Source organism: Agelaius phoeniceus, chromosome 4 (genome assembly GCF_051311805.1).
Source record: "Agelaius phoeniceus isolate bAgePho1 chromosome 4, bAgePho1.hap1, whole genome shotgun sequence".
Taxonomy (NCBI): domain Eukaryota; kingdom Metazoa; phylum Chordata; class Aves; order Passeriformes; family Icteridae; genus Agelaius; species Agelaius phoeniceus.
Window position 1 is genome coordinate 73,777,047 of NC_135268.1, and position 23,092 is coordinate 73,800,138.

The following is a 23,092-nucleotide window of genomic DNA, read 5'->3' on the forward strand; positions in this document are numbered from 1 at the left end:
CCAAGCCCCATCCAGCCTGGCTTTGGACACTTCCCCTCCAGTCTGAGCTTAGTGATCCAATCCCTCAAACCGGGAGGAATTTCCAGCTGGAATTCCCATGGGGAATTTCTCCAAACAAGGAACATGGATTTTACAAACATCTTTTCTCTTTGGAGCAGAGTGTGAGAATCTCATCCAGGTTTCCCTAATATCAGGCATTCCCCCTAATTCCCTGCAGATGCAGGTATTCCAGGGTGATAAAAGGAGCCACTTCAATTCACTAAACCCAACAATTTAGTGACCCATTGGGAAGGAAACCCTTTCCTTTGGTCTCTGATTTATCCCAGAATTATTTATCCCATCGATCTCAACTTTCAATCCATCTTTTCCTTTCCCCCTGGCTGACACAAGGGACCTTTTCTGGTTCAGTTCCCCCCTGAGCCTGGAGGTGTGAGCGGAGCAGAGCCAAGGCGCAGGACGCAGCGTCCGGTACTCACCGACATGGTGGAGTGGACATCCACCCGCCCCTACAGAGGACAACACAGCAGGTCAGGGTCAAAGGCAGAACAGAGCAGAGCAACAGGACAAAGGCAGAAAGGAGCCCAAAGGTCATCAGAGGTGCCCACAACCCCCCCAGTGCTCCAATGGCAGCTCCGACATCGGCAAAGGATTGGGAAAGAAAATGGGGGCTCCTGGGAGGAGGGGGAAGAGGAGAATAAAGTACCACAAGAGCAGTTTCGGTGTCATTCTATCACAGATTCCTGGAATGGGTTGGGTTGGAGGGATCTTAAAGATCATCCTGATCCAAACATATCCCACTATCCCAGGTTGCTCCAACCCCAATGTCCAACCTGGCCTTGGGCACTGCCAGGGATCCAGGAGCAGCCACAGCAAATCTGGGAATTCCAGCCCAGCCCCTGCCCACCCTCCCAGCCAGGAATTCCTTGCCAAGATCCCAGCCCAATCTCCCCTTTCCCAGTGGAAGCCATTCCTTGGCTCCTGTCCCTCCTCTCCTTGTCCCTTTCCAGCTCTCCTGTCTGCTCTGCACATCCCCATCCCTGCTCCTCAGCAATCCCACCTGCAAGAGGTGATGGATGTCAAACCCTGGAAGTGACAGCTGGGATCAGCTCCAGCAGGGCTTGCTCAGCTCTTCCAAGGGCCAGGGGAGTTATTTAAGCACAGACTGGACTTGTGCAAACCCAGAGGTGACTCTGGTGCTCCTGAGATGTTTTCCTGATGGTTATTTTCCACTTGGGTCCCTCCCAAGGCGGCCGAGGCTGTGGTTGGTGCAAAGTTCATGGCATTTCGCTTCCATGCACAGGGCCTTGGCTTATAAATATTCCAGAGGGATTTGACTTTTCAAATAAAAACACAGGCAATCGTTCTCTTTGGAAAGAAAATAAACACTTGCAAAGCTCTTTCTACCAGAGCAAGAGCTGCCGGGGCCGTTCGTTTGCAAGGGGGAAGAGATGCCAAGAGAAGGCAAAAAACCATCACGGCTCCAGCTGAAATCTGTGCCTGCCATCTGGCAAAAATAAGCAGAAAAGGGGAAAAAAAAAATAGGGAAAAAAAAAATTCCCTCTGCAGAGGGTTCACACTAAAGCGCTCAGCGGCAGAGGTTGGATTTGTTGGATCGCTGAAAGATTGCTTCCCCTTCCCAGGTCAGCCTCACCTCTTGACCTGCCCTGATTCCCTTCCAAAGGAGGTTATCGAGATACAAGACTAACAGAGGATTAAAGGAAACTGAAAATAAAAACAAAACACCCCCCCCCTTCCCCCAGCCCCGCTCCCCTCCCCCAAGAAAACATCCTTGCTTTGTTAACCTGACAGTTCAGGGGAGGTGTTGACACAACCCTCCATCTCTGAGGAGCTTAATGTCAACAAATCAGTGTGTTTGGAGTAGCCCTGTCAATGCCATTTACATTAACTTGTCCAACAAGAAATAAAAACAACAATCAGCCATCAAAGACAAAAGGCTTTTTCAGTCATTCTTTGCAAAGTCTTAGGCTGGAAATGTTCATTTTTGGACGCTGTGGCCCTTTGCTTGCTGAAAACCAGAAACCACCTTTTTTTGTTGGGTTTTTTTTTTTTTTAAGGCCTAAAATACTTTTTGCACTAAAATATTTTTTTTTACCCTTAAAAAAAGAGGTTTTTCTTTTAAAGGAGACCCGAGCATCCCATATTAATGAGCTCCACAGCAGCAGCAGCAGCAGGAACCGACTCTCCCTGGTTAACGCAGGAAGAGGGCGGCCTTGGGAGCCAAATGTTAATTATGCTTTGATTCCCATCAGCGTTTTATTTGCTCGGAGACATTTTTGGGCACTTAGTGGAGCATTCTGGAATTGTGGCTCCAAACCACCATGACCGTTTCATGCAGCACTGGCATGCACCAAAACCCCGGGAAGTTCTCCGTGAACTTTTCCTGCCCCCCGGCAACATGCTGTCCCCACGGCACTGGTGAGGGCTCAGTGTCCCCCAGAAAACTGCAATGTGCAAATAAATTCCAGGAATTCCCAAAATCAACTGGTTTCCATCATCTCCCACAATCCCTACTCTAAAGGAAAAAAAAAAAAAAAGGGATTGCAAGGCCTGGAAAAAGGGAAGGCTCTTTAGGCCGCTGTACCAGCCAGGATTTTGGGATTATTTTTGGGGTTTTTTTGCCAGGTCACCACAGAGGGTGTCAAGGCCTCATCTCTGGAAAAATCCAAGGCCATGGCTGTGGACAGCTTGGTCCAGTTGAAGATGTCCCCCAGAAAAATGCTACGTGCAAATAAATCCCAGCAATTCCCAGTTTCCATCATCTCCCACAATTCCTACTCCAAGGGAATAATTAGGGACTCACATTCCTGCTTGAGCTCCAGAGAAAATGGAGACTCTTTAGCTTATGTATCCAGATTTTGGGCTGGGTCAGTTTTGCTGCTTGAACTAGGTGCCCACAGAGGTGGTGGAGGCCTCATCCCTGGAAAAATCCAATGCCATGGCTCTGGACAACTTGATCCAGTTGAAGATGTCCCCCAGAGAAGTACAACATGCAAATAAATCCCAGGAATTCCCAAAATCAACTGGTTTTCATCATCTCCCACAATGCCTACTCCAAAGAAAAAAAAAACCTGGGATTGCAAGGCCTGGAAAAAGGGGAGGCTCTTTAGGCTGCTGTACCAGCCAGGATTTTGGGATTATTTTTGGGGGTTTTTTGCCAGGTCACCACAGAGGTGGTCGAGGCCTCATCTCTGGAAAAATCCAAGGCCATGGCTGTGGACAGCTTGATCCAGTTGAAGATGTCCCCAGAAAACTGCAATGTGCAAATAAACCCCAGCAATTCCCAGTTTCCATCATCTCCCACAATGCCTACTCCAAGGGAAAAGTTAGGGACTCACATTCCTGCTTGACCCCCAGAGAAAACAGAGACCCTTTAGCTTATGAATCAGGATTTTGTTCTGGGTCAGTTTTGCTGCTTGAACTAGGTGCCCACAGAGGTGGTGGAGGCCTCATCCCTGGAAAAATCCAAGGCCATGGCTGTGGACTTGATCCAGTTGAAGATGTCTCCCCAGAGAAGTACAACACACAATTAAATTCCAAGAATTCCCCCAATCAAGTGGTGTCCATCATCTCCCACAATGCCTACTCCAAAGGAGAGATTTGAGGCCGAAATTCCTGCTTGAGGCCTAGAAAAAGAGACTAAAAAAAGAGACTTTAGGCCAATCCAGCAGTCACAATTTTGGGTTATTTTTGCTGGGTGCCCAGGGAAATGGTGGAAGCCTCATCCCTGGAAAGATCCAAGGCCATGGCTCTGGAGAACCTGATGCAGTTGAAGATGTCCCTGCTTACTGCAGGGGCTTGGAGCAGGTGACCTTCAAGGGACCCTCCCAACCCAAACTGTTCAAAAATTCTGGGATTCCCAAGAAACACAGGAAAAATACAGCCTAAAGAGGGAAACATAAACCCTAATCCTGAATCCCAGCTCAGATTCCTTTCAGCTCCTCTTCAGCCCCTCTCCAAAGCTGAGTCCCAAGGACCTTCCAGGGCCACTTGAGCTGTCCTGGGGCCAGCAGGAGCCGTGACCCCACAGAGGTTTTCCTGCAGCCCTGTCAGGACAATGGGATTACTCAGCCCTGTCACGGTGCATTTCTGCAGCCTCAGGACTTTGGGTTCCGTTTTTTTTCCCTGATGGGGCTTTTTGGAGGTGGAATTTTAGCCCAGGAGCCCTGACATGCCCGGGCTGAGGTTCCCTGATGGGCAGGTGGAGCTGTCCTTGCAGCTTGGACAAACGGCAGGGCGAGCAACAAATCTGCACCTTCCAACACCAGGGGAACACTTTTCACTTGGCCAAAATCCCATAAATTCAACAGGAATCAGCTCTGGAGGATGGGGGCATTGCCAAACCAGGCAGGAGAACAGGAATGAAGGTGCTCCAAGGACACCTCACCCCAGGATGGGGCATAGTCCTGGAGCTACTGGCAGTGTGGAAATCCTGGATTTTATGGGACCAGGCTGAAAACTCATCTCAAACAGGGCAGCAGCTCCTCTTAGACCCAAAACTGTCCTGCTTTATTTCCAATCCCAGCTCTCGTGCTGGGATGGGTTTGGATCAGCTCCACCTTGTCCCCAGAATCCTGAATTTCCTACTAGAGCTGGAATTGACTCTTTTTGGGAATGTTCCTTCACCCTCTCACTCCTTCCATCCCCAGCTGATGCTCATCTCACATTTTTGGTGCTTTAACAAACACCTCCATCATTTTTTTCATGGCTTTGGACAACACCTTTATCTCCCGCATTTCAGTAGCAAAACCCAGGAACTTCAGTGTGCTCCTAAATCAGCCACTGGAAAAATTCCCTGAACCCTACAAGGATGAAAAACCTTGACACCAAAGGATGTGGAGGCCTTTGGGATGCAGCCTGGTCCTTCCTGGCTTGCTCTCACCCACAATTTGGGTGATCCATCAGCAACATAAGGGAAAAAAACTCCAATCAATATTTAAAAGTCCCAAACCTGCAGCTCCCACAAAGCTTTGACCCAGACCTAAGGCTGCCCAAACCAGGCTAAGGTGACTTCCTTGTCTCCCCAGGCTTTGGGGAGGCTCTGGAGCTCAGGGGCTGCCCAGCAAACCCAAACTTCTCCTCAGCTGGGCTTTTCTAACCCAGTTCTGCAAGACAAAAGGCTGCCTTGATCTGTCCTGGTGCTTTTTAGACCAATTCAAGTCCTCCCAGCCTCCAAACCAACCCTGACTGGCTCCAAAAGGAAACATTAATATTTAAGGAAGATAAATCACTCCTGGCCCACCTCATAAATCACTGTGGGCATCCCCCCCCAGCTCATCTCTGCTGCTTCATGCTCTGCTGCAGAGACCAATCTCCCTGTCAAATTCCATTACTGGCTCCTGAGTATCCCCAGCGTGATGGGTGGAAGCCTCCAGGTGCTAAACCAACCCACAGCTCCTTTTTTTAAGGAGAAATCCGGCAATTTCCAGCATCTCCTGGCTTTGGAAGGCACCTGCCACAGGACACCTGCCTGGGGACATTAGGGACAAACCTGGCTGGGGAGATGGATCCAAGTCCTCCCCACCTCACTGCTCATTTATCAGTTTATTTACCAGTTTGTCCCACTGATAACACAGCTGAGGAAGCCACTTCTCCTCCACACAGGTGCAGAGGAGCAGGGAAGCCACTTCCAGTCCCCTTTTGGGGATTTCTCCCCCCCAGTAAATCAGCCAGAGCTCTCCCTGCTCCCAGATCTTCCTGCTGGGATGGGGATGCCCAGAGACATGAGCCAGCACAGTTTGGGGGTGTGACACCTCCCAAAACAGGAGGGTGGAACCTCCTTCCAGAGGAGAATCCCAGGGCACAAACAGAATGAAGGAAGCTACCACTGGGGAATATTAAATCTCCCCTTCCTGTTTATTCCCAGCTCGTGAAAGCAGCAAATAAATCCCAGTTTTGTAAAGGAAGAAAGATCTGAAATTGCTTTTAGAACAACCACAGAGTTCAGGGGATTTGCTGTTTCAAAATACCTGCTGATCCTCCCAAGAGTGTATCCACACAGCTCAAAACAAATCCCATTTAAAGGAGGGAAAAAAGCTGCTGGAGCAAAAAAGGAATCTCCCTGGTGATTGGATTTTTCCTACCAATGAGACACCACTCAGCCAACTGCAAAAAGCAGCATAAAGCACATTTCTGATGGCAACAGCAGCATAAACACAGGGACTTTAGACAGCAGAGAGAAGAAAGAAACATATGGTGCCTTCCAAGGAAGCAATATTGGGATGGGACACATCAGGGACTTGACAAACACTTGGAAACGCAGCTGTAGTTCCAGTAACGCATCCACAGGCTGGATTTTGGGAAAAGAATCCTGGATGGGCATTAACTGCAAGTTAAAGTGTCTGAAATACAGGTGTGGAATAAATTACAACCCTGCTGATACATGGTGGGCTGGGAGAGAGCCTCAATCCCACAAAACTAGACTTGCAAGTAATTGGGAGAGTCCTGAAGCCCAGAGCTTGTGGCGACACGTGAAACCCCTTCTGCCGCAGACATCTTTTATAAAAAATCCTTTCCTTAGGATTTTTCCTCCTGAGAAGCTGAGAGGCCTCAGGAACAAAATGTAACCAATGGTTATCTGCTGCTGTGGAATGCAACAGGTGCATCTGGGATTGGCCCATGTTGGTTTGTTTGTAATTAACGGCCAATCACAGTCAGCTGGCTCAGACTCTCTGTCCGAGACAGAAGCTTTGTCATCATTCTTTCTGATTCTACTCTTAGCTTAGCTATCTTTCTGATGAAACCTTTTCTTCTACTCTTTTAGTATAGTTTTAATGTAATATATATAATAAAATAATAAATCAAGCCTTCTAAAACATGGAGTCAACATTCTCGTCTCTTCCCTCATCCAAGAACCCCTGTGAACACCATCACACCCTCCTTTTAAAGACAGATTTTTTTTCCCCGTATCCCCAGACCCCGTTTCCAGCACAGCCCGTGAGGTCTGAGCTCCCACAGGAGGAGGGAGCAGGAGGGAGGGCGGGCTCACCGGGAGGTGGGTGAACACGGCGAAGGTGCTGCGCAGGAAGCCGATCAGATCCACCAGGTACTCGCTGGCCTGGCTGCCCGGCTCCGGGGCCATCCAGTCGTAGTCAGCCAGCTGCAGGAACTGGTCGATCTTCTGGTTCAGGTTGGTGTAGATCTCCTCCTCGGCGGCGTGCCGGGCGTCCTGGGAATGAGGCAGGACGTGGGATGGGGGCAAAATCCTACAGGGGATGGGGGCTCCACACCACCAAAATCCCACGTGGGATGGGGGCTCCACACCACCGAGACCCCACGTGGGATGGGGGCTCCACACCACCGAGACCCCACGTGGGATGGGGGCTCCACACCACCGAGACCCCACGTGGGATGGGGGCTCCACACCACCGAGACCCCACGTGGGATGGGGGCTCCACACCACCGAGACCCCACGTGGGATGGGGGCTCCACACCACCGAGACCCCACGTGGGATGGGGGCTCCACACCACCGAGACCCCACGTGGGATGGGGGCTCCACACCACCGAGACCCCACGTGGGATGGGGGCTCCACACCACCGAGACCCCACGTGGGATGGGGGCTCCACACCACCGAGACCCCACGTGGGATGGGGGCTCCACACCACCGAGACCCCACGTGGGATGGGGGCTCCACACCACCGAGACCCCACGTGGGATGGGGGCTCCACACCACCGAGACCCCACGTGGGATGGGGGCTCCACACCACCGAGACCCCACGTGGGATGGGGGCTCCACACCACCGAGACCCCACGTGGGATGGGGGCTCCACACCACCGAGACCCCACGTGGGATGGGGGCTCCACACCACCGAGACCCCACGTGGGATGGGGGCTCCACACCACCGAGACCCCACGTGGGATGGGGGCTCCACACCACCGAGACCCCACGTGGGATGGGGGCTCCACACCACCGAGACCCCACGTGGGATGGGGGCTCCACACCACCGAAACCCCACGTGGGATGGGGGCTCCACACCACCGAAACCCCACGTGGGATGGGGGCTCCACACCACCGAAACCCCACGTGGGATGGGGGCTCCACACCACCGAAACCCCACGTGGGATGGGGGCTCCACACCACCGAGACCCCACGTGGGATGGGGGCTCCACACCACCAAAACCCCACGTGGGATGGGGGCTCCACACCACCAAAACCCCACGTGGGATGGGGGCTCCACACCACCAAAACCCCACGTGGGATGGGGGCTCCACACCACCAAAACCCCACGTGGGATGGGGGCTCCACACCACCAAAACCCCACGTGGGATGGGGGCTCCACACCACCAAAACCCCACGTGGGATGGGGGCTCCACACCACCAAAACCCCACGTGGGATGGGGGCTCCACACCACCGAAACCCCACGTGGGATGGGGGCTCCACACCACCGAAACCCCACGTGGGATGGGGGCTCCACACCACCGAAACCCCACGTGGGATGGGGGCTCCACACCACCGAAACCCCACGTGGGATGGGGGCTCCACACCACCGAAACCCCACGTGGGATGGGGGCTCCACACCACCAAAACCCCACGTGGGATGGGGGCTCCACACCACCAAAACCCCACGTGGGATGGGGGCTCCACACCACCAAAACCCCACGTGGGATGGGGGCTCCACACCACCAAAACCCCACGTGGGATGGGGGCTCCACACCACCAAAACCCCACGTGGGATGGGGGCTCCACACCACCGAAACCCCACGTGGGATGGGGGCTCCACACCACCGAAACCCCACGTGGGATGGGGGCTCCACACCACCGAAACCCCACGTGGGATGGGGGCTCCACACCACCAAAACCCCACGTGGGATGGGGGCTCCACACCACCAAAACCCCACGTGGGATGGGGGCTCCACACCACCAAAACCCCACGTGGGATGGGGGCTCCACACCACCAAAACCCCACGTGGGATGGGGGCTCCACACCACCAAAACCCCACGTGGGATGGGGGCTCCACACCACCGAAACCCCACGTGGGATGGGGGCTCCACACCACCGAAACCCCACGTGGGATGGGGGCTCCACACCACCGAAACCCCACGTGGGATCGGGCTCCACACCACCGAGACCCCACGTGGGATGGGGGCTCCACACCACCGAGACCCCACGTGGGATGGGGGCTCCACACCACCGAGACCCCACGTGGGATGGGGGCTCCACACCACCGAGACCCCACGTGGGATGGGGGCTCCACACCACCGAGACCCCACGTGGGATGGGGGCTCCACACCACCAAAACCCCACGTGGGATGGGGGCTCCACACCACCAAAACCCCACGTGGGATGGGGGCTCCACACCACCAAAACCCCACGTGGGATGGGGGCTCCACACCACCAAAACCCCACGTGGGATGGGGGCTCCACACCACCAAAACCCCACGTGGGATGGGGGCTCCACACCACCAAAACCCCACGTGGGATGGGGGCTCCACACCACCAAAACCCCACGTGGGATGGGGGCTCCACACCACCAAAACCCCACGTGGGATGGGGGCTCCACACCACCAAAACCCCACGTGGGATGGGGGCTCCACACCACCAAAACCCCACGTGGGATGGGGGCCCCACACCACCGAGACCCCACGTGGGATGGGGGCTCCACACCACCTCCAAAACCTTGCATGGGATGGAGGCTCCAAAGAAGAAAAATCCTACATGGGATGGAGGCTCCACACACCACCAAAATCCTACATAGGATAGGGGCTTTACACAACCAAAATCCTATATGAGATGGGGGCCTCAAACCAGCAAAATCCTACATGGCATGGGGGCTCCACACCACTGAGATCCTATCTGGGATGAGGGCTTCACACCACAGAGACCCCACATGGGATGAGAGTTCCACACCACCAGGACCCTGTGTGGGATGGGGGCTCCACATCACTGAGACCCCATGAGATGGGGGCTCCACACCACTGAAATTCTGCATGGGATGGGAGCTTCACCCAACCTTTAGACTGGGATTTGACACAACCCTAAAGCTCAGGGCAGCCACCACGAGGCTGCTGCACCCTCAGGCTGGTGGGACAGGGACCACCGGGCTGTGGTGGGCAGCACCAAGCTGGAATCTGCCCCTGATGTGACCTGAGGACAGATCCAGAGGAGATGGAGGAGAGACTGGCTCCAGGGGAGGGATCCTGGTGCTGATGACACCAAGGTGGTGTTCAACCCCTGGATGGGGAGTTCCAGAGCTGAGGATCCCTACAGCTCAGGATATCCCGTGATTCTGAGGTGGGAGAGAAACATCCCCTATGGAAACCCCACCAAACCCAGCACAGGGCTGGGGTTCAGGAGCCTCCCTGCCAGAACAAGGGCAGGACATTGAGCTTCAGGTCAGACAGGTGGATAAACCCAGGATGGACTTCCCTGGGGACACAAGACTGAGTCACCCCAAGGCAAAGCCTCACCAAACCCATTCCTGCTGTTCCCACCTCTGGATCTCTACAGGACACCCCACACTTGACCCAACCAGATCCCATATAAAGCACTCCTGGAGTGGGATTTAAAGGTTGGGAACTCTGGGAGTTCCTGTCAGCCCTGATTTTTAGGGGATAATGCTAGAAGGAGTGGGAAGATGGAGAAATACAAATTCTGGAAATCTTCCTCCTGGGTGGAAGAGGAACCTGGTGTCCATGACACAGCACTCCAACAGCAAAGCGAGGATTTATTTAAATAAGAAACATCAGGCTTTTGTTTAAGATCTCCTTAATCCTTTAGCTAATTAGCACTGTAAATTAAGGACCAAACCTCCCACGATCTCGACAGGAGCAACGCTCCGAAGGACAAACCCAAAGCGATGGCGCAACCTCCCCAGAATAGGCCAGAATGATCCTTGGGCTCAGCCCAGCTGGCCCTGAGGCCTCCTGAGCAGATCCCTCCCAGCACCCACCCAGGGCTGGGACCCTGAAGGTGGTGGTGGTGGTCCTGGAGAGCTCACCTTGAAGGTGGTGGTCCCGTAGAGCTTGGTGGTGTGCACGGTCTCGGGCAGCACGTTGGTGATGTTGGTGATGAACTCCTCCAGGAACTTGCAGGATTTCTCCAGGTGGGTGGTGTTGATGATGATCTGCACCAGCTGGGAAGGCAGAGAAGGGTTTCAGCCCCGCTGCCAGGGCTGTGCCAGGGGAAGGGATGCCAGTTCCATGCAATGCTGACACTGTGCAAACACCCTGGGCTTTGCTACGGGCTCCAGTCTCACCTCCTTTAACAACACCTAAATCCAAGATAATTTTGGAGGGGAAGCGTTTCCCATGACAGCCACTAATACCACGGGAGGTGATTTTTTTCTTTTCAAGGACTTTCCTACATTGAGCTGTCACTCAGGGCTCCCCAAAAAAAACTGCCAGGACACATCAGGAGGCTCCTGGCTGCCATTGAACCCAAAAAATAACCCGAACTTGAGTGACACAGAGCAGCATCACAGGGGCCCTGAACAAAGGAACCACGAGGTTTGGCTCTGGCAGGTGTGGGGTGAGCAGATCCCTGCCAGCCCCCGGGGCAGCAGAACGCCCTGGGTTGGTGTCATTTCACTGCTGGAGCGTGGTGGGGCTGTCTGCAGCCACCTCCCGTGCAGGAAGGGCTTGGAAATGCTCCCAGATCTGAAGGAGGTTGGATTCATCAGCAATTTCAAAGGTGCAGGTGCAGAAACTGGGAAGTGACACCTCAAAGATCCCAGCACTGGTGCTGGTGACATCCTGGGAGGCTCAGCCTGGACATGGGGAAGGAGAAGAGACACTGGAAAGGTGCAGGAGTGGAACAGGGTGTCCAGAGAAGCTGTGGGATGTCTGGGATAAATGAGAAGTTGGGAAGGGAAAGCCTTGGGTGACACGATGCAAGGCAGCAATAATTAAGTAAACAATTAGTAACTCCTTGTTTAATACCAGCAATTAGTAACACCTTGTTTAACTCTCAGAGGTCCCACCTGTCCAGGAGACCTGCAGATTTACATGGATTAAAATCATCAGGAACATGATTTTGTACAAAAAAAGAGAATGGACCACAGAAAGAAAATCCCAATTTAGGGTTTGTGCTGGAGCAATGTGCTGAATCCACTCAAACATCACCTTAAAATGAGGATTGCTCTCCCATCCCCTCACATTTCCCTCTTGGATCCTCTCTGGTCCTCCCTGAAGTCCTCTGACTTTAACTCATATTTGTAGCATTGCCCAAAATGTAAAGAGCAAAATTCACAGCCAATAGCAAAGAAACCTCTTCACTTTCCCACCAGCTAAAGTTCCTCGCTTTGTACAACAACTCTGAGCAGTTTTCCAGGCAAATATTTCATGGAATGCTCCAAACCAGCACCTCTAAAGGTGCTTGAGGGAGTTCCAAGGGACCTCCTGTCACCCTGCCCTGGAATCACACAATCCAGGAATGGTTTGGCTTGGAAGGGACCTCACAGATGATCTAATTCCAACCCCAACACCTCCTGCTATCCCAGGTGGATCCAAGCCCCAGTGTCCGACCTGGCCTTGGGCACTGCCAGGGATCCAGGGGCAGCCACAGCAAATCTGGGAATTCCAGCTCAGTCCCTCACCCAGGAGTTCTTTCCCAAGATCCCATCCATCCCTGCCCTCTGGCAGAGGGAAGCCATTCCCTGTGGCTCCATTCCCAAGGGAATCCACATCCCACCTCTGTCAGTCCAACGTTTTTCCTCTTGATGACATTCTGTAAACAGTTGCTCAGGGTCCGGGTCAGCAGCAGATTTGTGGATTTTCTGATCATGTCATCGACTTCCGTGGAGCTACAAAGTAAAATTTAAAGAGGAATTTGAAAGATGCTCCATGGAAAGAAAACCCCTGGGTATTCTCCTCGTCCTCCTTCCCACCTCTCCCCTGCCTCATCCCTGAGCAGCCCTGCAGGGCTCACAGGAGCTGATGTTTGAAGTGCATCAAAATACAACAATTTAAGCCTTTTTATCCATGTTTCAGAAGGAAAAGTGAATTAACACCTGCAGATCCCAAATTCTTCAGGCTCCCATCCAAGAGGAGCTGGTCCAGCCTAAGGAAGGGCCACCCATGGCATCAGCACAACTCTACCCTCAACACTGGGGGTTGCAGGTTCAGTACAAGGGAAAAGAACTCCAGTGGTGAAATCCCAAATCAAACTCCCCAAAATTCCCCTCTCAGCCCTTTCTGGGCTTTTAGACAAAATTACAGAACCATGGAATGCTCAGGTTGGAAGGGATCTTAAAAGGAAACTGGAAAAACTGCAGGAGTGAGCAAGGTCACAGGGAATGGGTTTAGAAGGGCACAGTACCAATGATCCCTGGATTTCCACACAGGGACTCCCCAGCACAGCACAGCTCCACCTCCAGAATCCCAGAGTGGTTTGGGTTGGAAGGGACCTTAAATCCCATCCCATTCCCAATCCCATCCATGGGCAGGGACACCTCCCACTATCCCAGGTGGATCGAAGCCCCAATGTCCAACCTGGCCTTGGGCACTGCCAGGGATCCAGGGGCAGCCCCAGCAAATCTGGGAATTCCATTCCTAAGAATTCCTTGCCAAGATCCCAGCCCAATCTCCCCTTTCCCAGTGGGAGCCATTCCCTGGCTCCTGTCCCTGCAGGCCTTGTCCCCAGCCCCTCTCCAGCTCTCCTGGAGCCTCTTTAGGGACTCTGAGGATTCCCTGGATTTTTCCCTTCTCCAGTGGAACATTCCCAGCTCTGCCAGCCTGGCTCCAGCCCTGTATCACCAGACTGGAAGCTCCTGCATCCCATTCCTGCCCTTTCCCAGGTGTCTGGAGCCAGCAGCACTGTTGGAATTTGGGGGTTCAGCCCCTCCCAGGCGCTCATGGTGCCACCTCTCCCTTCTCCAGGAGGTTTTGCCAACCCCCCCTGCCAGAGGCTCCTTGGATCTGTGCTTGGCTCTGGATTAGCCCTGACAGGAGTGGGAATTGTCTCCTGCAGGAGGGGCAGGAGAGGGAATTCCCATTGGGAAGGCTGGGCAGGAACTCTGATCCTCCCGGTAAATCGAGCCCCTGACCTTTGGCTCCTTCTCCTGCTCCACCTGACAGAGGGGCCACGTCACAGAGCTGGGATTGACGTGGGAAACAAAAGCCAACCTTGAAGTTATCCCAGGAGAAAGGTGGGGGGTGTTGGGATGCTGCAAGCAGGGGGGTGGGAATGGCTTGGATGGGATCTTGGCAAGGAATTCCAGACTAGGAGGGCAGTGAGGCCCCGGGATAGAATTCCCAGATTTGCTGTGGCTGCCCCTGGATCCCTGGCAGTGTCCAAGGCCAGGCTGGACATTGGGGTTTGGAGCACTCTGGGACAGTGGGAGGTGTCCCTGCACTTTGTATCCCAAGTTCTTCCAGGTTTGGGGCTTTGTTTGCAATAAACCCAACCCAAACCCAGGCCTTGGTGGATTAGAAATGATCACCCTTGCACCCACTGTTTTCCACAGATATTCCCTATTTCCAAGTGGGAAATTCCACTGGAAAAAACAAGAGGGTACCTTGATGAACTCAGCATGTAAAAAGGAGAAAGTGCTGAGGAGATAAAGGAAATTTTCCTGCTCCAATCCAATTAATAGTGCCAATAACAAAAACTCCAAGCCCTACAAACCCACCCGGGGCTCCAAACTTTCCTCAAGTGAAACAACTCCCACATCAAGGAGAACCCTCCCATCCAACAAATACAAGGAGCTGCTTTAACAAAATAATTAGGGGAGGGGAGAAAAAAAAAAAAAAAAAAACATAAAATGGGAGCTCCACTTTCTGCCACAGGCTGTGCTGCGCAGGAAAAGGCTTGAAGGGAACTGTCTGGGATAATGACAGCTCCTGTCCCGGATCCTGTGGCAGCTGCGGTGACCTCCAGGCCCCTGTGAGTGACGGGCTGACCCCCAGCACTCCGGGGTGCTCCGTAAATGACAGGGCCAGGGGAAAAAAGAAAGGGAGGAGAAAAGGGAACTCGCTGCCGGCTTTGTAGCCAAGCTTCCTAATAAAACCTAATTCAAGCTGTCAGGGTGAAATGAAGAAAGTGTCAACAGGGGTTTGCAGAGAAATATTCCAAATGTTTGGCTCTGAGAGCTGGGGCTCCCCTCCCCCTCGCTGCTCCGAAAGGGCTGGAAAATCCAATGTGGAAAGGAATTTTAATGATGGGTGCAGAGAGAGCCCCAGGAGGGACCCACGGGGACACCTCTGCTCCCTGCCCTGCCAGGGCCAATCACCCCGGCCATGGGGAGCAGCACCCACAGGGAATGGGCTCTGGGAAGGGAGAGGGGCCCTGGGAACCACCAGGAGGAGGAGAAGCTGCCACCAGTGCAAGGATGGGGTGGAACATGGGGGAGAAACTCCTGAGCTCCCAGAGCAACCTGCAGGGAAAGGGGCTCTCCAAATTGGCATTCCTGGCTCCAAGGAGAGCTGGAAAACCCTGGAGAGCCTGGGGCAGGCACTGGAACAGCCACTGAGTTCCCAGAACTGTCCCAGCTCCACAGCAGCCATGGGGCACAGGGGATGGGGTTGGTATGGAAGGGACCTTAAATCCCATTTGGATCCAACTCCAGGGACACATCCCACTGTCCCTGGTGGATCCAACCTGGCCTCGGGCACTGCCAGGGATCCAGGGGCAGCCCCAGCAAATCTGGGAATTCCAGGCCAGGCAGGAATTCCTTGCCAAGATCCCAGCCCCATCTCCCCTTTCCCAGTGGGAGCCATTCCCTGGCTCCTGTCCCTGCAGGCCTTGTCCCCAGCCCCTCTGCAGCTCTCCTGGAGCCCCTGCAGGCCCTGCCAGGGGCTCTGAGCTCTGCCTGGAGCCTTCCCTTCTCCAGGGGAACATTCCCAGCTCTGCCAGCCTGGCTCCAGAGCAGAGGGGCTCCAGCCCTGCAGCAGCTCCAGGGCCTCCTCTGGGCTCTCTCCAGCAGCTCCAGGGTCAGGTCATGGCCAGGATATGAAGCTCCCAAGGAGGTGGAACTGCCCCCACCCCAATCCAGCCTCGTGTTGGCCCAGGGAAGGGAAGGAGGATGAATCCCTTCAGCCAAGCTCTTCTGCTGCGTTTCTAAGCCTCTCCCAAGCTGTGAATGCTGCTGATGCAAAGGCAAAGCCCCAGCTCTCAGTTCCTGGCAGACCCTGCTGGTTTTCAGTCTCACACACGTACACATGGGTGAAACGAGCATCAAAGCACCCTGGGATGGAGCAGGGAGGGTAAACACATGGAATATTTTTCAGGTTAAAAAAAAAAAAATCACATTATTTGTATATAAACTCACTGAAGAAACAAGAACAACAAAAGCACGAAACCAGCAGCTGAAACTCGTTCCTGACCAAAAATCCAACCCTCAGAGTCTTCCTGACAACACTTCCATGGAACCATGGGATTCCCATTCCTTGGGGAGAAGTGAGGGGAGGCCTGGGGGGATCAGAGATGTTCCAGCAGGCCCTGGTGACAAGTGGCCACCACAGCCTCTCTCCAGACACCCACGTTCATTTATTTATCAAAAGAATGATGCAGAAACATCTCAGAGGAAACAGCCCTAACTGGGATTGTCCTGGGAGTGTGGAATTCCCTGCAAGTGTCCAAGGCCAGGCTGGAGGAGGCTTGGAGCACTGTGGAAGGTGTCCCTGTGATGGGTTTGGAGACCATCCCCAAAGCTCCTCCCAACCCAAACCATCCTGGGATCTCCCCCTGCAGGGGCAGACGTGGCCAGCCAAAATCCCACTGCTCCAGAGCCACTTCCAGCCTGGACAGGCCCCATGTTTTACTTCAGCTGAGCTCTCTGAGGGCACGTTTCCCACCTGAGGTGCAGGTCCTCGGAGAACTTGAGGCAGGCGTAGATGAACTCCTTGATCTGGCTGTAAACCTTGGGCACGAACTCTGAGAAGGGGAACTTCTTTGGGAAGGGTTGCTGGAAAACAGGGGGAGAACAGCTCCAGAGGGAGGGCAGGGACAGCAGGGAGGGCTCTGCCAGGCAGGCAAAGCAATTCTGGGATTTATCCCAGATTTTATCAACACTTCAGCCAAGGGGGAGAGCTGATAGTCACAAATGGAGCAGGGGGGCTTTGGGGCCATTCCCTCTCCCAACTCCCCAACTCCCTTCCCCTACCTCCTTGGGAACACCTGGAACTCCTCCTCCACCATGCACGAGGTGTTTTCCTGCTCACCTCCCCCAGGTGCTGCCCAACGACCCCAAAAACCAGGAGCAAACAGATTTTCCAACACCAGATTTTCCCAGTTTTCACCCCCAGCGCTCCGAGCTGGGAGGTGCAGGGAGCTGCTGAACCCCAGGACTGAATTTTGGGGCAAGACACAGAAATCTGAACCCCTGACTGGGATCACCAGGGTTGAATTTGCTGCCTGACAGGTGTGGATTTAGGATTTAGGGGACATCTAGATACACTTTGGTTTTCCAAGCACACACTCGTGCAAAGGCCAAGAACCATCACATTTTTGGGCTCTTTTTCTCTAAATATGAGACAAAAACCAACAAAGGTCAATCCCTGGGTCCATAAAATGGGAATAAAATGCCAGTGGAAGTGGATTTTTCTACCTGTGTGACAGAACACTCTGAGAGGAACACAAATCCCACTTCCCTCATGCACACCAGGAGAAATGCATCCCATGGGAGGAATATTTGTTCTTTCCCATTACTTTCCTTTCTCTTTCATTGTTTATTTATGCTGTGGGGGTGATTTGGGTTTCTTTTTTTATCCTGTCAATGCCCACAAAGGGTGTGAGGTTCTCCTGCCCCAGCAGCCAGGCCAGGATCTCCCCATTCCAAGAATTCACCTTTTCAAGTTCAGCATCCTGGAATGGGAACTGCCCAACGATTTTCCTATAAACTTCTTCATTTGACACCGGGATGGGGCTGTAGTTATCCGAGTCAAGGATATTTCTAGGAGGAGAAGAAAAGAAGAGTCAGGGAGACAAATGTGAGGGGGAAGTTTTCCTGCTGGGCCAGGAGATTCCCAGAGGCTGGTGCCAGGCTAAGGTGGGATCCCAAATTCCTGCAGCAGCAATCAGGGATGATCCCAAAGCAGCCACAGCTCGGGGATGGAGCAAGGGCACAGAACCATGGAATGGTTTGGGTGGGAAAGGACCTTAAATCCCACCCAGTGCCACCCCATCCATGGCAGGGACACCTCCCACTGTCCCAGATGGATCCTGGCCTTGGGCACTGCCAGGGATCCAGGGGCAGCCCCAGCAAATCTGGGAATTCCAGCCCAGGCAGGAATTCCTTGCCAAGATCCCAGCCCAATCTCCCCTTTCCCAGTGGGAGCCATTCCCTGGCTCCTGTCCCTGCAGGCCTTGTCCCCAGCCCCTCTCCAGCTCTCCTGGAGCCCCTCCAGGCACTCTGAGGATTCCCTGGATTTTTCCCTTCTCCAAGGGAACATTCCCAGCTCTCCCAGCCTGGCTCCAGCCCTGGAACAGCTCCAGGGTCTCCTCTGGATTTATTCCAGCAGCTCCATGGCAGGGGTGGCCCTAGATGGGCTTTAAGGCCCCTTCCCACCCAACCCATTCCATGATTCTACCATTAACCCCTCAAAAACTCCCACAGAGAGGCCAGAACCCCTCAGTGAGGGAGGTTCCTGTGTGTCAGTGCCAGGAGGTTCTTTTGGAGCCTCTCACCTGAAGACCCCAGCCCATTTCTTCAGCAGGGTCTCACTGTACTGGTCCTGGATCTCCAGCAGCATGTCAAAGAGCTGGTTCACGGGGAAGCCATAGCCCTGCAGAGCAGCAGCAAGGGAATGAAACCCCCAGCAGGCAGCTGGGCATCGCTGTCTGTATTTAACAGGGGCAAATCCTCCTCAGGCACCACCCCTGGTGCAGCTGGGGATCATTGTCTGTATCTAACAGGGGCAAACCCTCCTCTGGTGCAGCTGGGACTCCTTTTCTGTATTTAACAGGGGCAAATCCTCCTCAGGCACCACCCCTGGTACAGTTGGGGATCATTGTCTGTATCTAACAGGGGCAAACCCTCCTCTGGTGCAGCTGGGGATCATTGTCTGTATTTAACAGGGGCAAATCCTCCTCTAGCACCACCCCTGGGCATCATTGTCTGTATCTAACAGGGGCAAATCCTGCTCTGGTGCAGCTGGGGCTCCTTTTCTGTATTTAACAGGGGCAAACCCTCCTCCAGCACCATCCCTGGTGCAGCTGGGGCTCATTGTCTGTATTTAACAGAAGTAAATCCTCTTCTAGCACCACCCCTGGGGATCACTGTCTGTGTTTAACAGGGGCAAACCCTCCTCTGATGCAGCTGAGGATCACTGCCTGTATTTAACAGGGGCAAATCCTCCTCCAGCACCATCCCTGGTGCAGCTGGGGCTCCTTTTCTGTATTTAACAGGGGCAAACCCTCCTCTGGTGCAGCTGGGGATCACTGTCTGTATTTAACAGGGGTAAATCCTGTTCTAGCACTGCCCCTGGTGCAGCTGGGGATCACTGTCTGTATTTAACAGGGGTAAATCCTGTTCTAGCACTGCCCCTGGTGCAGCTGGAGGGGCTCAGGGGGTGATTGACCAAGGGAGCAGCACCCAGAGCTGTCCCAGGCTGAGGTGGCCAAGCTTGGTCCTTGCACAGACCAAACCAGGCTGTCCCTCAGGTCATCCAGAAATGCCAAATAAATTCTGGCATTTATTTGGCCCAGAAATGCCAAGAAAGGAGCTTGGCCAGCCCAGCCCAGGCACCAAAGCCCTGCTGGAGCTCTGGGAGCACCAGGAGAGCCCCACGTACCTGCAGCGTGTCAGCAAAGAGCACAATGAGGTTCTTCAGGTCCAACACCAGGCTGGGGTCAGAGCAGTAGGACTGGAGAGGAAAACACGGCTGTGACTGCCTGGCACAGCCCAAACCCTGCCCTGAGCCCTCTGTGCCACCAGGGCTCTGATCAACCCTGCCCAGGAGCAGCGAGGGATGCACCGGGCAGGGCTGATAAGAGTGATAATGCTGATAAGGGTGATAATGCTGATAAGGGTGATAAGGCTGACAAGGCTCTGCTCCCCGGGCTGGAGAAGGCTCTGGGCTACCCCAGAGATACCTGAGGTGTGTCTAAAACTGCCCAGGAGCTGCTGGGCAGCGAGAGGAGATGGCTTCCATGGTGTTGTCACCGTGGGACAGGGTGACATTTAATATTTACCTCTCATTTCATTTGCCTCTCATTTAATATTTACTGTGTTGTGTCTGACGGTAATGAAGCATCTCAGCCAGGCTGAGGGAAAAACATGCTGGATTCCAGCTCCAGCACGGGGATTTATCCCGCTCCAAACCCCCCAGACACAGCTCAGTGTCCCCAGAGCAGCCCCAGTCCCCCCCTGGGCTTCCCAAGAGCAGCCAAAAATGTGCTGAAAAATGTGGAGTTTGAGACAGAGGCTGCCCAAATATAGAATCAGCGATCCCAGGCTGGAAAGGGAGTGGGATTTAAAGCTCGCTGGAAACTCCAGGAGGAACAGCTCCATTAATCAGAGGGAAGGGCTGGGAGACACACGTTTTCCATCTCCCTGTCCAAAAAGGAGAGTCAGGAAGAAAGATAATGCCCTGAAGCATCACCAGTGATTAAAGATGTCCCCGTCTGCGGCGAGGAGGAAAATCCAGGGATAAATTTGTCTGCCTTGGAAGGATCCAAATGGCCTCAGCAAGGTGAGACCCTCCCTCAGATCCCAGTTTTTGGGATGCAGGGCACTGGTTGAACTGGGAGTGCTCAGGGCAAATAAATGGTGGTGGCCACAGGGGTTGGGAAAGCAGGGAATGTTTTGTGATTGCTGAAAAAGCCTCCCCTGGCAGCCACTCCGTGCGTTCCCTTTGGCACCACTTGAAACAACCTGAGTGGTAACAAAGCTGGGAACACCAAAAAAACCCCGTGGCCGGGCCTGCCTCAGCCTCCTGCTGCCAGCTCCGAGAAAATCCCACTTGAAACAAAAACAAACACAGGTTTGCAGCTGGGGGGGTTGGTGTTTATCCCCCCTGGCAGCACAGGAGCTGGGGGGGAAGGAGGAGGCTCTGCAGTCACCTGGATGGGGATGGAGAACACCAGGAACCTTCTGGGGTCCCTCATCCCACAGAGATCCGTGTCCTTCTCTTCCCATATTTTCACCCAAGATGCTCCTGCCTCTCTCCTGGGGTTCTGTCTCTCTGGATTTGGTTTTTCAGCCCATTTCTCAGCACTTTCACAGCCACAAAATTTAAGGGATCAAGATGATCTCTAAGGTCCCTTCCAACCCAAACCACTCTGGGATTCTCTGATCATATGTGCCTAAAAGTTTCCCCCTTTCCCCCTCAGTTTCTTGGGAAAAATCAACTTTCTCTTTTCTTTCACCTGGATGGATGGGGATGAGGAACACCAGGAACCTTCTGGGGTCCCTCATCCCAGAGAGATCCAGGTTCATCAGGGAGATCCATGTCCTTCTCTTCCCGTATTTTCACCCTTGATCTCTCCTGGGGTTCTGTCTCTCTGGATTTGGTATTTTCAGCCTATTTCCAGCCATTTTTTCAGCCCATTTCTCAGCACATTTACAGCTGTGAAATTTACGGGATCAAAGTGATCTCTAAGGTCCCCTCCAATCGAAACCACTCTGGGATTCTCTGATCATATGTGCCAAAAAGATGCTTTAGCCCTCATTTTTTTGGGAAAATTCAACTTTCCAGTCACCTGGATGGGGATGGAGAACACCAGGAATTTTCTGGGGTCCCTCATCCAAGAGAGATCCAGGTTCATCAGAGAGATCCGTGTCCTGCTCTTCCCATATTTTCACCCAAGATGCTCCTGCCTCTCTCCTGGGGTTCTGTCTCTCTGGATTTGGGTTTTCAGCCCATTTCTCAGCCTATTTTCAGCCCATTTTTAGCCCATTTCCAGCCCATTTTTCAGCCATGAAATTTAAGGGATCAAGATGATCTCTAAGGTCCCCTCCAACCCAACCCAAACCATCCTGAGATTCTCCAATCCTGTATCAAACAAGGTCATGATTCAGTGTGCCAAAAAGATGCTTTAACACCAGATTTTGGGAAAAATCAACTTTCCAGTCACCTGGGTGGGGATGGAGAACACCAGGAACCTTCTGGGGTCCCTCATCCCAGAGAGATCCAGGTGCAGGAAGAGCCATGGAATGGTGTGGGGTGGAAAGGACCTTCAATCCCATCCGGTTCCACCTCCTTCCATTGCACCAGGATGATCCAAAACTGCTGTTTGTGTCCTTCTCTTCCCAGATTTCCACCCAAGGTGCTCCTGGCTTTCTCTGGGGTTGTCTCCCTCTGGATTTAGTTTTTCAGCCCATTTTCAGCCTATTTTCAGCCCATTTTAGCCCGTTTCTCAGCCTATTTTTAGCCCATTTTCAGCCCATTTTTAGCCCATTTCTCAGCCTATTTCTAGCCCATTTCCAGCTCATTTTCCAGCCCAATTTTAGCCCATTTCTAACCCATTTTTCAGCCATGAAATTTAAGGGATCAAGATGATCTCCAAGGTCCCCTCCAGCCCAAACCACCCTGGGATTCTCTGATTCTGTATCAGACAAGGTCATGCTTTTCCAAAAAGATGCTTTCTTCCCCCCCAAGTTTTTTGGGACAAATCAATCCCTCTGCTGGTGCTCCTCAAAAATTCTGGATTAAATAATGACGAAAACACAAAACCACCGTTTTACTCTTCAAAATACCGACTTTGGTGGGGAAATGCAGTCAACCAAGAGGCTAAAAAACCCAGAGAAAGAGAATTATCTGCGTGTCTGCGTCGTTCCTTTAAACACTCATTGGAAAAGAGGGAAAACAAAGAATCCTGAGGGGGGGGAAAAAAGGCAGAGTTGCAGCATGTCAAGGACAGTCAAGCAACAGCTGAGCTCTGCTGGGCTTTTACTCACGGAGTGGGTCCTGAGGGCCGCGATGGTTTTGGACAGGGCCATCTCCCACAGCTCATCAATGTAGGCCCGGTTGACCAGGCCCTGCGTGGTGTGCAGGATGTGATCCTCCACCACAAAAAACCTGAAACGCAGAAAACGCCACCAAAACCTCACATCTGAGGGGCCCGAGGACATCCCCGAGCACCCATGGGTCTGGGTTTGGGGGGATTGGCAAACCCAGGCTGCTCCAAGTGCTTTATTCCCTCATTTTTAATTTCACTGGGTTGGGGGAGGGAGGTAAAACCCTCCCTGTGCC

General features: G+C 53.2%; 1 protein-coding gene across 5 annotated transcripts in view; it reads right to left on the bottom strand.

The window, feature by feature from the left end:
• EXOC6B (exocyst complex component 6B) overlaps positions 1 to 23,092 on the bottom strand; it is a 319,988-nt gene that overhangs the window by 96,899 nt on the left and 199,997 nt on the right. For 3 of the 5 annotated variants that reach the window (XM_077177924.1, XM_077177922.1, XM_077177921.1), the window contains exons 11-19: positions 22,798 to 22,918; positions 19,691 to 19,762; positions 18,585 to 18,682; positions 17,745 to 17,850; positions 16,754 to 16,863; positions 12,651 to 12,762; positions 10,960 to 11,094; positions 7,007 to 7,186; positions 477 to 506 (exon numbers count right to left, since the gene is read on the bottom strand). In XM_077177924.1, the coding sequence (XP_077034039.1) occupies positions 477 to 506; positions 7,007 to 7,186; positions 10,960 to 11,094; positions 12,651 to 12,762; positions 16,754 to 16,863; positions 17,745 to 17,850; positions 18,585 to 18,682; positions 19,691 to 19,762; positions 22,798 to 22,918 (964 nt within the window). The remainder of the gene's footprint in view (positions 1 to 476; positions 507 to 7,006; positions 7,187 to 10,959; positions 11,095 to 12,650; positions 12,763 to 16,753; positions 16,864 to 17,744; positions 17,851 to 18,584; positions 18,683 to 19,690; positions 19,763 to 22,797; positions 22,919 to 23,092) is intronic. The other 2 variants (XM_077177925.1, XM_077177923.1) reach the window with 1 other exon arrangement.